The sequence below is a fragment of the Neovison vison genome, chromosome 4 (assembly GCF_020171115.1).
Source record: "Neovison vison isolate M4711 chromosome 4, ASM_NN_V1, whole genome shotgun sequence".
Taxonomy (NCBI): domain Eukaryota; kingdom Metazoa; phylum Chordata; class Mammalia; order Carnivora; family Mustelidae; genus Neogale; species Neogale vison.
This window is the reverse complement of record NC_058094.1, coordinates 169519088-169533552: the sequence shown is the minus strand read 5'-3', so window position 1 is coordinate 169533552 and position 14465 is coordinate 169519088. Positions and strand designations below refer to the sequence as shown.

General features: G+C 37.0%; 1 protein-coding gene across 1 annotated transcript in view; it reads right to left on the bottom strand.

Moving 5' to 3' along the window:
* Positions 1-14465, bottom strand: part of SCIN (scinderin) — a 77148-nt gene that overhangs the window by 44177 nt on the left and 18506 nt on the right. The window contains exon 4 of the mRNA XM_044246121.1: positions 6418-6567. Coding sequence (XP_044102056.1) covers positions 6418-6567 — 150 coding nt within the window. The remainder of the gene's footprint in view (positions 1-6417; positions 6568-14465) is intronic.

Genomic DNA, 14465 nt, shown 5'->3' with positions numbered 1-14465 from the left:
GTGAGTAAGTCTAACATGACCCACCAGCTATCACACTCATAGGCAAGTAGAAATGGCAAGACACACTGCATTTGTTTTCAACCCTAAATACATGAAAATTGCCTGTAATAATTCTCAAATTCAGAGATGTGTAGAGAGTGTATCTTGTCTGGGGAGGATCACCCTCTTCCTCTCAAGACTGGCTCTCTATCATAGTGCCTCTGGGCTTCTCCCCTCATCACTTATTGCTTATTTTCACCAACTTTGGTGATTACCAGAGGAAAAACTACTATTGGTTGGTTGAGGGGAGGAATGAAGAAGAAACTGCCTTTCTTCTCCAAATTCTTCTTTAGAGGCAACAAGAAGACACCTACACAGAGCATCCGTACTCTGAGAACATGAGCTAAACAAACTTCCGGGAGTATTTTCTCATTGTCCCTTATCACCACATACACATATGCACATATTTACACATATTTATTCCATTTTATCTCCTCTATCCCTTTAGGGAGAGGTAAATAAACCTGATTTATATATTCTCTTTAATCAGATTAAGCCAAGTTTTATGGCAAGAGGGTTGTGAAAGCTTCCTCTCCATCTATATAGTTCAGAATATTTCCCAACACCAATATTTAACCAAAAAACTCCAAAAAGCTTTCATATACTCTGAGGTTCTTGAAAAATATTTCCATACTTTTATACACACATTAAAAAATGTATTTTCCTTCCTAGAAAATGTCTTCCCAATTACCCTGTATTACCCTCCATAGTAAGGGTGAAAGGTTTCATGCTGACAGCAAGAGATGAAACAAAGGGACAAGCCAGGCTACTGAATACAAACATTATGCCACTAAAGGTATTATGATAAGGAATACATAAAATAATATATAAAATACTACATAAAATACATAAAATAATACATAAAATACTTTGTCAAAGTATGTGGCATAATTTTGGTAGTTCTTTTTTTTTTTTTTTAAAGATTTTATTTATTTATTTGACAGACAGAAATCACAAGTAGATGGAGAGGCAGGCAGAGAGAGAGAGAGGGAAGCGGGCTCCCTGCTGAGCAGAGAGCCTGATGTGGGACTCGATCCCAGGACCCTGAGATCATGACCTGAGCCGAAGGCAGCGGCTTAACCCACTGAGCCACCCAGGCGCCCCAATTTTGGTAGTTCTAAAATAACTCCACGGTGGATGGGATTCCCATCTCTCTGTATGTTTAAGATGGTTCCTCTGTAATGAAGACTGCCCCGTGAATCACCATTCTCCCATTCCCACTCTCCCTTGGGCAAGTTAGGCAGCCTCTCCATGACTGACTTCCTTCATCCATAAAGTAAGGATATAGAGATCCCATTGGTGCTCCACCCATTCCAACTTGTTACCTCAGAGATCATCTGTAAGATAATTTCTTTTTTTTTTTTTTTAAAGATTTTATTTATTTATTTGACAGAGATGACAAGTAGGCAGAGAGGCAGGCAGAGAGAGAGGAGGAAGCAGGCTCCCTGCTGAGCAGAGAGCCTGATGCAGGGCTTGATCCCAGGACCCTGGGATCATGACCTGAGCTGAAAGCAGAGGCTTTAACCCACTGAGCCACCCAGGCACCCCTGTAAGATAATTTCTTAAAGGTCAAAGACTTTTGCTCTCTGATGGTATTTTCTGGCCACTGAGCTGTACTGCATCCATATACAAGGAAGGCTGGAATTCTGGGACGTTAACCCCCAATGAGTGACCCTCAACCAATGAAAGATGGGAATTATTGGCTAAATCCTGCAGCAATGTCAAGTGCCTGTGGGCTGATTCTGAAGGGTGATTCATACAGTTTTCATAGGGTCCCTCTGGGACTAAGCCCCAGTGCCCCACAGCAGAAAATTACTCACCAACAATAAGCGTCACTTTACTCCTACTTGCTGCTTCCAGGATCATCTTCCAAAAACCATCTGCCCCCAAGTCCTGTATAGAGCTGGCTTTTGGAGGAACACAAACCAATACAGGGGATAACAGACATATCCTCTTCCTGGGGCTGTGGTGAGAACTAAATGAGCTCATTTTTGTAAAGCCCATAAAAGAATGCCAGTCACATGGTAGGCACTGGATGTTTGCCATGATGGTGGCAAAAAAAAAAAAAGGTCTATCACAAATTTTTTCCTAGATGATGAAATTTTTGGGTTAATAACAAGAAGTACTCGTATGGGGGTGCCTGGGTGGCTCAGTGGGTTAAAGCCTCTGCCTTCGGCTCAGGTCATGATCCCAGGGTCCTGGGATCGAGCCCCACATTGGACTCTCTGCTCAGCAGGGAGCCTGCTTCCCTTCCTTTCTCTCTGCCTGCCTCTCTGCCTGCTTGTGATCTCTGTCAAATAAATAAATAAAATCTTAAAAAAAAAAAAAAGTACTTGTATGATGTAAAGAAAGTGCAGCTAGAAAGATTAAGGAACACATAGAAAATTCAACCTGCCAGGGAGCCACTTGCCTTTAAACCCTGCAGAACAGCAAGATGAGAGAAATTAAGTCATCACAAAACAACAGAGCTCCATGACAGCGAATATCACAGCAACTGGTATTTAATTGTAGCGCATATGCTCCTTGCCTTGAGATGGTTTTTGATTAACCTATTTGTCTTGTCCACATGCACTCTGTCAGTCTTCATTAAAATCTATATTCAGTTTGGTTTGCTTTTCAGTTGCCAGCATTCATTGATATTGAGCACTGATAGTTAATTTCTCCACCATGCCTGGCACAGGACTTCATTTCCCTGTATATTTGCATGGCTCATTTGTTTGTATGCAGGTACTTAAACATTTTAATATTTTGTTAACAGTATGTTAGTACTTTTTCCCCTGATTACTAGAATGTTATACCCAGAACTGAGGATTGCCTCTGGGTTTCCCCTGGAAATATACTATATTTACCTCAATGAGCCATGCTTTCCTGACAAAGTCACTTTAAAGTCCTTTTTACAGATAAATATGTATATGCATAGTTATACAGATTACATATGTAGTATACATATGTGCGCACATATATAGTGGGATAAGATGAAATTGTCCTAAAATAGCTGAAAGAAAATATACTCTTACTGTTAGTTTTTTATTGTACAGTATCACTAATATTATAAAAAGCATGAGGAATAATATAAAGAAAATGTAACCTGGCATTCTGATTTTATATTTTTATTAGTTTATCAAGTCCACTATGGACTTTGTGGGGACAAAGATCTATCCTTCTATATAGTCCATCTGTCTTAGAACTGTACTATCTTATTTACAAGGCTTATCACACTATTCCCTCACTTCAGGCACAAACTAAAGGAAAAACTGCCTCATTCAGACACGACTGCCAAGTGATATTAATTTAGGTTCATTAAATAAAAGTGATACCTTGATCAATATGGTCGCAAGTGTTTGTGTTGAACTTTGGTATGACAAATTGGAATATTATTTGAAATATTATATTGCAGCATATGGTTAACTATACTGTTACTGTATTTCTTATCTTTGCTCAGAATATTTCAACTTCCTGGGGCTCCTGGGTGGCTCAGACAGTAGAGCATCCAATTACTGGTTTTGGCTCAGGTCATGATCTCAGGGTCCATATCAAGCCCCACATCAGGCTTCATGCTCAGCTGGGGTCACCTTGAGATTCTCTCTCTCCCTCTCCCCCTCCCCCTACTCATGCACGCATGTGTGCAGGCTCTCTCTCTCAAATAAATGAATCTTAAAAACAAGAATATTTCAGCTTCCCCCCACCGGATGAACAGGCAAGGAACAAAATGTATACCTGAATGAATTCATGTCCCTTATCTCTATCACTAATATTTTATTTTTTTAAAAGATTTTATTTATTTATTTGACAGAAATCACAAGTAGGCAGAGAGGTAGGCAGAGAGGAGGAAGCAGGCTCCCTACTGAGCAGAGTCAGATGCGAGGCTCAATCCCAAGACCCTGAGATCATGACCTGAGCCGAAGGCAGAGGCTTAACCCACTGAGCCACCCAGGCACCCCTCTATCACTAGTATTTTGAAACTGAAGTTATATTTTACAATTTTCTTCTTCAGTTTGCATTTTCTTTTTAACAGTGTAATGTATTAATTAAAGTATTAATTTACTGCTTAATCTTTTTTTCTCTCAAAACTCTAAATGAAATCCAATAAGCAAGCAAACATATACACACACAGCTGGGGCCTTCAGGCTGTGCCTTCACTTCCTGGTACAGAATACAGACTCCTTGGCAATTAAACACGGAAACTGCCTAAGAGACAAGGTTGGATCACTGATTGCTGGAAACCAAAGGGACCACAGAAGCCACTCTGTCTAACCCTGCACTTTACAAATGAGGAACCAGAAACACCAGAGGTTATGGGACTTCCTGAAGACCCAAGAGGACAGAAGAGAAGCTAGTCTGATACCTACCAGAGCACCCCCTTTACTACTCCACCAGAACGAATCTTGGTCCTGAGTCTACACTTTGCAAAGACTCATTATTAAAACGAGACATTATAATCAATTAGAAACACATCTTATTTATAGATTTTTGCTTCCAAATATGAGATCTGGAAGACTTAAATGGTGATTACATCTCTAGAACAGAGGTCTTGAAAGAATATTAAAAGTTCAAGAAATTATTTTGAATAGTTTTCAAAGTCTAATTTATTAGCAGTGTTATTACAACTATTGAAAACTCAGTTAATCCCTAATTTTACTTTGTTTTTCTTTTAGTTGGCCTTTTTTTCCTGATCACAAAGGGAAAACATGTGAAACAATAAAAAAAATAATAAAAGGAATACACGTCTATTATAATACATTTTGAAAACGCAAGGACAAATAAAGAAAAAAAGAACAAGGAGCCATATCCCAAGAGTCAAAGACAATATTGGTAATTGGCAATGTTTCAGCATATCTTTCCCAAGTATATATGTATATACAAATATACAGCTATATACCTAAATATAAACATATATTAAGATATTACAGTATATAAAATTTCATATCCTGCCTTTTCTCTTAGTATTTGACCATGAACATTTTCCCACTGAATAAAAGTCATTTCTAAAACATTACTAACATGAAAGTCTGTGTTTAGTAGTTATTAAAATAATAAAGTTTAAAGACATTATGACAATAAAATTATCCCATATAATTTTTGTTCACTGGACTATGTAGGCTATTACTACATTAAGTAACTCTAATGCATGGAAATTGCTCTAAATCAAAATTATTAAAAACATGTTTATAAGACAGTTGTTAGAAAAACTTGAGTGCAAGGATGCTTGGGTGGCTTGTTGGTCAAGCATCCGCTTTCAGCTCAGGTCACAATCTTAGGGGTTCCCTGCTCAGCGGGGAGTCTGTTTCCTCCCTCTCCCTCTGCCTCTACCCACCCTGCTTGTGCACTTTTTCTCTCTCTGTATCTCCAACAAATAAATAAAATACTTAAAAAAAAAAAAAAAGAAAAACTTGAGCGCAGATAGCTAAAGTCATTGAGGAAAATGTGTATTCTACCAAGAAATGAAAACTCACAGAGATACCACCTGCTACTATTAAACACAGAAAGATTCAAAATGATATTATTATAACAGTAAATCTTCACAGGGTTCTGCAAAGTCATGAGGGAATAAACATTGGTACAAACATTTAGTGCCTGACATACCACTGTAGTTCAGTAAATACTGTGGAATGAACATATGGAAATCAATGTATTAACATGTCAAGGCACCTGAATATGATTATGCCCTTAACTCATAATCTTTTTTTTTCTTAACTCATAATCTTAAGGTAAAATATAAAATATACACACTGAGGCACTCGCTGCTGTTTTTTTAAAGGGGAAAAACTGGTGACAACTAAATGTCCAAGACTGCTATAATTGTTAAGTAAATAACAAAGATATAAAGAGTTGTGGAGATAATTTTCAAATTAATTCAACAAGTATACTAAAATCACAGGGGTCTTGCTGAGAATTCTTAGTTTAAAATTGAAATATATAAAATATTGGTGTATTCATTCTCTTAAAATAAGATTTTATTTCATTCTTTTATTAGAGTAATGAATGCTAAAAATTGCATCACAGCATTATCACAGCATTAAGCAATATATATTCAGAATCCCACATGAATAAACTATTATTTTCCTTCCAAAATATATTATTATAGTCAAGGTCGAAGTGTTACCCATCTGACTGCCTACACCACAGAAGATGGAGTCAGAGCTTCCTCTGGTGGGCATACCAGTGGTGAAAGAAAAGAGAACTGACTTTCTATTTTCTCTATATCATGACTTTGATAACCTTGATGTTTCCTCTTACCTAATCTTAGCCTAGGCCCAGTATTAGGGAATTTGTCAAAAGTAACACACATAGACAGATAGACAGACAGACACACACACACACACACACACACACCACTGACAGTAGTAAACCTTTAAAAAACAACTCAAGTCACAATACCTTTCTGAGCTCTGATGGCTCACTTCCTTCTTCCACCACAATCAGTTGAGATCTTCCTTTTCTCTCATTGTCCCGAATGCCAATGGCAACCTGGCTTGCCTTCAGACGCTCGTATTTGTTGCACGAGGAACCACACCATTGGTAAATTTCCTAAAAGGAAGAGACAGATCTTTTGACCCAGAAACATGTGGAGGACATTTAGTCCTGTTGTAATACTCACTGTTAGTATTAGGGAAAAAACAAAAACACATAAAAAAATAAAATGAAAGTTATCTATTGTTGCGGTACATATAATTTTACATGCGTACACCTCATTCTGTATCGGTTGCTTTCAGTTAGCATTATGAAGTAACCATTTTTTACACATGGAAAATATAATTATATATCTCACCATTCTTTGTGTGTATCCATTAATTACAACTTATGAAAGTATACTTATATGTTTTACCTAAGTGTAAAATAATAATTTGACCATATTTCAGAAAGGTAGTAAAGAATCTGTCACAGTAATGTGCTCTTGATGATTATAAAAATTCATCTAATGCTTTTGGCAATTTAATGAATCTTATCAAAAGCCATAAAAAGAATTAAAACCTTTGACCCAGTGATATCACTATCTGGAATTCATTTTAATAAGTTATTCATAAAGATTAGGGAGAAACCACATATACAAGAAGTTTTAGTGCTATATAATTATACTAGTGAGACATTGGGAAGATATTAAATATTCTATAATAGGATAATAGTTATATATATTTATGATACAGAGAAAAAACAGATAATATCAAAGTTACATTTTAACATAGACATTTATGACAGTTCAATGTATTCTAAAATCAATAGATTATATTAGCTGTCATTTAGATTAAAATATTGTATATTTTAGACAATATCAGAAGATATAGATACAAATGTAAACTAATAATAAAATATCATTTTCTCCATTTAATGTGGTTTTAATGAAAGAAAGGAAAATGTAATGGCACCTATGCTTGGCAGGGAAATAGGAATGAGCGTTGTCATTTTCTATTTGGGTTGCATAAACTGATACAGGCTTTCTGAGGGAAATTTGGTTTCGTATCAAAAAATTACATGTGCTTTTAGGATCAGGAAATTCAACTTCTGGGAATCTATCCTACGGAGGTATTCAAACATGGTTTATAAAAACAAAGAAAGAGAAGAAAAAACCCACAAATGTCCATCAGTAGGGGGATGACTATGTAAATGTTGTTATATGGAGATTTCAGACTGTTTTTTAATGCTTAAAAACTGAGAAAAGTGTTTAAATACCAACACAGAAAATCATTCAAGGTATACCCTCAAGAATAAAATAAAGTCACAGAATAATACAGTTCCATTTAAGTGGAAGCAGGAACAAAATCTCTGTTTCTGTATTTGCGAAGAAAGAGTTTTAAAGATAAACAGTTTCGACAGATGGAGAGAGGCATGTATACGCAGGAAGAAAACCTTCAATTTTTATTTAACTTAATAGTTTTTTTTCTCTCTCTTTTTTTAATGTCACATGTATTAAGTGCCTGCAATGAGCTACACGTTGGGAATAGACAGAGGAATAAGAGAAAGCCGGCAAGGACAGATGACGTGTAGACAACAAATGCTAATAATGTATTTGTACTACACCTGCTTTCAAAATGGTTCCACACGGAGTTTGTGCACAGTGCATTTTGGAGAGGTGATTAATGCAGTGGCTAAGTGTTAAGGAGACAGACCCGGCTGCAACTTACAAGCTATACAACCTTGTGTTTGCAGTACTTAAAAGAGCATGTCATGTCTGTCAAATAACTAACTAACTAACTAACTAACTAAATAAATAAATAAATCTTTTTTTTTTCTTTTTTTTTTTTTTTAAAGGGGGCACCTAGGTGTCTCAGTAGGTTAAGCCTCTGCCTTCAGGTCATGATTCCGGTGTCCTGGGATGGAGCCCCACAAGGGCGGGGGAGTGGTCCCTGCTCAGCGGGGAGCCTGCTTCCTCCTCTCTCTCTCTCTCTCTCTGCCTGCCTCTCTGCCTACTTGTGATCTCTGTCAAATAAATAAATAAATAAATCCATTAAAAAAACAAAATAAAATAAAAGAGCACATCAATTAGCAAGAGCAAGATAAAAGAGCACCCAGCATCCACAGAAGCCACAGAAAAGAAAATGGCTCTTTTCTCTGAAGCTAAAATATTTCCAGTCCAGAGTCATTACTTTATTCACGAATGTTTGCTGATTGCCTAAAATGGGCTCTCTTCCCGGCCCTTGACACCCAGTTTTGAATTACACAGGCCTGGAGGAGGCTCTCTGACCCCTCACCCCATCCCTAGGTTCCTGATGCAATTATTCCATATTCCTCTTCAAGAATAAAATATACGTTTTAGCCATTTGAGTCTTTATAAGAAGAAAAATAAAAAAGACTACGCCTTGTAACTCCTTTCACTCTAGACTCTGAACTGGTCTATGCAGTGAAGGGGTGATATCTTTTCTGTTTTTAAAAGAATGGTGCACTGCTGTTGTTTCCTCTCTAATTTCTTTTTTTACATCTGGGCATCCGAAGAGGAGACCCACATTTGGAATCCATTTGAATACTATGCCCAGGTCAGCAATTCCAAAGAGTGAAAACAAATGGTGCCCAACCATTCATCCATGCCTATCACCATGCATTAAAACCAGGTGGTGGTGTTGGGCGCCTGGGTGGCTCAGCTGATTAAGCAACTGCCTTCGGCTCAGGTCATGATCCCGGAGTCTCAGGGTCATGCTCACCGGGAAGTCTGCTTCTCCCTCTGACCCTCACCCCCTCCACTCTCTCTCTCAAATAAACAAATAGATAAATAAATAAAATCTTTAAAAAATAATAAAATCAGGTAGTGGCATTGAAAGGTGATTAAAAAAAAAAAAAAACAAAAACAGGAACCTGAGCACTTGCAAAGGATCTGCAACATCTAATGACCCCGTGCAGCCAAGTGTGCTTCTCTGCTCAGTACCCCTAGGCTCTTGGCTCAGGTTTCTTTCCCATCTTATCCCATGAGATTTTGCCCATGATTTTTTTCTCAGTGGGTCTGAGAAAGCAAACTTCTAATATCTATGTTATAGTGAAATACAGGAACTGAATCAGAAGATTAGATCTCTAGATTTCTCAGACTTACTCGTAACTTACACGACTGATTTGCTGTGCATTTATCTAATCGTCCAACAGATGTCTGTGTTCTCTCTAACCTAGTTGTGTAAGTGACTTCTCATCGACTTCAAAGAGATTATATAAAATCACACTTAAACTTTATTAGCTTCTGTTAAGCATTATGCTAGCTTGGTAAAATGCGTTTAGAAGAGAATTGCAGATAATAATTTGATGAACATAATTATTATTTAATGTAGAATTTTACAGTAGTCCATGGATCCCCAAATATTTTCTATGACATGACCTTGGGTTGGGAGTTTTTATGTGCAGTATCAGTTCACAGATAAATTTAGTTATAGAAAATATTCCTCACCATTACAGATGGACCTCAGTTTCTACCTTAAAAATGGCAAAAAGAACAAAGCTGGAGATACACCAATCCATGATTTCAAGATATACTACTAAGCTACAGTAATCAAAATGAATGAGGTGCAGAAGTAGACACATAGAACAGAACAGAGAGCCCAGAAATAAACTCATGCTTATATAGTCAATTACTCTATGACAAAAGGGGCAAGAATATGCACTGGGGAAAACATAGTCTCTTCAACGTGTTAGGAAAACTGGATCTCTGCATGCAAAAGTGTAGAACTGGACAACTTTCTTACACCATACATAAAACTGAACTCAAAATAGATTAGAGACCTATAAATGTAAGACCTAAAACCATTATATTCCTAAAGGAAATCCCAGGGGGGATCGTCTTGGACATCAGCCTTAGCAATACTTTTCTTGATATGTCTCTTCAGGCAAGGGGGAGAAAAAGCAAAAATGAACAACTGGGACCACATCAGACTAAATAGCTTCTGCACAGTGAAGAAAACTAGCAACAAAATGAAAAGACAAATACATGATTTCACTTAAATTTATCTAAATCTTAAAAAAAAAAAGAAAGAAAAAATCCAGAACTAAACAAATACCAGAACTACAATCAGAAATACAGAGAACAAATTAGTGGTTGTCAGAGGGGAGAGGCGTGGGTGAAATAGGTGAAGGAAATTAAGAGGTACAAACGTCCAGGTATAATGAAGTCACAGGAATGAAAAGTACAACATAGGGAATATACTCATTAACATTGTAATAATGTTGTATGGCGACAGAAGGTAACTATACCTATTGTGGTGAGCACTGTACAATGTACGGAGTTGTCAAATCACTATGCTGTAAGCCTGAAACTAATATAACATTGTATGTCAACTATACTTCAATAACAAAAATTTTTAAATAGCAAAAAACACATCTAGGAAATGCTCATAAAAATAATTAAACTGTTTGAAAGTAAAATTTTCCTTTTTAACTCAAAGATGACCCAGTCACTAAAAAAGGTGTTAAAGAAAGTTTCTTACTGGGGGGTGCCTGGGTGGCTCAGTGAGTTAAGCCTCTGCCTTCGGCTCAGGTCATAATCTCAGGGTCCTAGGATTGAGCCCCGCATCAGGCTCCCTGCTGAGAGGGAGCCTGCCTCTCTGCCTGCCTCTCTGCTTACTTGTGATCTCTGTCTGTCAAATAAATAAAGTCTTAAAAAGAAAGTTTCTTATTGGGCATGAAAATGAATGCTTTGTGCTATGCTTACTCTTTTATTATTTTCAGTTAATTTTGTGTTATTCTTTCTACAAAACTGACATATTATCTTATTTCCTAGACTTAATTTTCAGTGGTGAATTCAGATAAGAAATACAATAAAAATGGACTTTAATTATAAATTGCCCAAAGCCAGAATTGTTTAAAGAGTAATATTAATTTTAAAAACCCTCTTTTTTCAAGGCTACTTAAGTTTTTCTGCAAATATATTTCATTCAATCATGGCAGCAACACATTAAAACGTGCTTTGGATTTTAAATAGAAAATCTGTTTAGATTTTAAACAGAATTTAAGCAATTCATTAAATTTGAGCAATTTAAATTCTCTCATGGATGTATGATGCAGTTAGGACATCTCATTTTAACAAAGCTCTACTGTGCTAAATAAATGTGTATAGTACTATTAATAAGCTGCACTACCAACACTTACTCTATTCAGAGGTAGCTGGGTAAGACCACTTCTTTGCTCTGTGCACAAGGAAACTCTGTGCTCCATTGGCCCTGTGCTTGAAAAACGCTCCCATAATTCAACTTACCCTGTTTTTTGGAGAAGGAGTGAGCTAAAAAAAAACTAAGAACACGACACAGAGCTAAAAAAGATACCCAAATTGGTGTAACAGGTGATGCATACTATTACAACAACAAGAAAAAAAGTAAAATTTAAAATAGTAAAACACAAGTTGTTTTATTTATGATACTTTGAAGGAATTTAGATAAAAATTCTTTGGTAAAACTGATTTAAGCAGTTGAGACCCTGAAAATGATAAAACAAACATGGTTTCAGAGGCAACTATTTACACTCTAAGATTCTAAAGAATTTAACAATTCAACACTAAATGTTATACTTCTTTGGGGGAAGGGACATAAAGCCCCCTGTCAATATGGAAGGATCAATTCAATTCAGAATGAAATGCACTTAAATTTTGACCAAAATTTGCTGATGTACAAATTGCCCATGAACAACCTATAGTTGAAGTTTGTCCAATTATAATTAACTCTGAATACACAAACTAGTAAAGGAAAACAAAATTACTCTGGATAACTGGAAAAGTAAATGAGGGAGTAAAGACAACAGTTACGGGCAATTTGTCTGGACCACCCATAAGGGAGTAAGTGGTATTTATGGAAACAACCATACTGGGGACAGGCTAGAGGTTTCTAAAATTTCCTTTAAACTACACGGTCAGAGTTAACAAGTAAAACATCAAAGTGCAGCCAAACCTCCTTTGGGGGCAGGAAATAAGAGGAGAAATAAAACAATGCTCAACGATGCCCTTGAAGGGAAGCAAGATTTCAGAAGCTGAGTTTAAAGGAACAGTCAGAACAGCCCATGTGATGTTGACTCATAACACATGCAAAGAATTCAGCATAAACTTGTTACTCTTTTGTCCTTTGCTCAGTTATTTATTCTAAATACATCTACAGTTTTATGAAAGGAGAAGAGAGGCCAGACCTCTTGCTCTCCCTTGCCTCTGCTGGCTTTATTTTTACTGTGCTTACTTTTCCCTTAGATCGAGTTAACAAAATATAAAAAAAGCTCGTTCAGATATCCTCGTTGCCTATAACTTACACCATAAATGACTTGTGAGATACCTCTAGGAATCTACATTTTCCTATTTATAAACTTTAAACCATGACTTTTTGGGGGTGTTTTTAGATGAACAAGTGTTTATTTACATCCTATCTTGTTGATCAAAGCCAAGGCAACTCAACATCATTCCATGATGCATATATGTATTTTTTAAAACACCTCTGACTGAAGAATGGGAGATGAATGGAGTGATTGTGCATGGCCACTAAGGGCTTGGTGAACGGAAAGGAAGAGATCACCTGTGAACTAGGGCAGGGCAGTGGCTATGGAAAAAAGAAGAACCAACGGATAGCTTGAAGGTTAATAAAGCCTACAGGATTGGTCAACAACGCCCTTTGAATGTAAACTGGAGGACAAGGAGAGAGCGCCATGACTTGGACCCCTCTAGCTTGGCTGCTGATAGTGGTGTCACTTTCTGAGACCAGATGACAGCTTCTGGAGCATTGTTTTTGTAGTGATAAGGAGAGTTGGTGAAATTATGTTCTCCATACTCTTCCGAGTATTTGGCGAAACAAAGAAGTTTTACAGTCGCACTTCATCAAAAATAACTTCTGGCAGCCACACAAATTGGTGACTTAACTATTTTTAACTGATCTGGTTTTTTCAGACACGTAATTAACCCTGAATTTTCCAGCACCTTTAGACATTTCCCATATTGAAATGGTTCTCAACGTTAACTGAAAAAGGACTTACCCAAAGTCCCATCCCAAAACTTTAAAATCAGAATCTTTAGGGGTCACATTACACAGTATTTTAAAAACCTCTCCCTAATGATTCAAATGTGAGCTTGTAAGAATGAAAACATAAATCCTAATACCTTGAGAGCAGTCTTTCCTAGTATCCTCATCTATTCTCTAATTGTAATGTGTGCGTCTCCATTCCAGTCCTTCCTTCTACCTCATCATACTCCAAGCTGTGTATGTGTCTGTGCCTCTCACCATTTGACAGCACCTGCCAGTCAATGACTATCTGGTTTCCATCTTTATACTGTAGCATCCAGCACACACCAACTGCACAGTAAATACCATTCATCCCTACTTCTATTGAAGGGTAAATTTTAGAGATTTAACACTAGATTTATTTTTCCCATTATCTTTTCTTATTGCCTCAAGGCTTTCTCCTTATAAAACTAGTAAAATGGATTACTTTCAGATAATGACAAATTTACCCAGAACAAAGAAGACTTTGCTCATTTTGTTGTTGTTGTTGTTGTTCTCAAATGAACATTTTTAAGTCATAGTGGAGACAAAAGTTCAAAAGCCAACACAGGTCTAATTTAAAAGAACCTTAATTTTGTGAGAGTAATGTTTTCTGAGGGGAGGAGTTGAGGATGCAGCAATTTACAGAAAATTGGTTTTGCATATCAGGAACCAGAGTCTTGGCCTTAGGGGTTAACACCGTGAAATAGTATGAGACCGGTTGGTCAGGTCCAAGAAGAGAAGAGTATGGGGATTACAAGAGAACTAGGAAACTTGATCAGATGCAGTGAATCTCTGACAAGAGCTCAGTACATTCCCCTCCAACCCATTTGTGATATATTCATCCATGACCTTGAACATTAGAGTAGAACCAACTGCAGGCAGTGTCCACGCAGTCAGACCAATGAACAGTGGTACAATGTGGGTACAGTATCCCCACAACAGCATGTGGTATGGGAAAAATAAGTCAGAATTCCAGAGGGGCTACTATAATGGCTGACGGAACCAGAA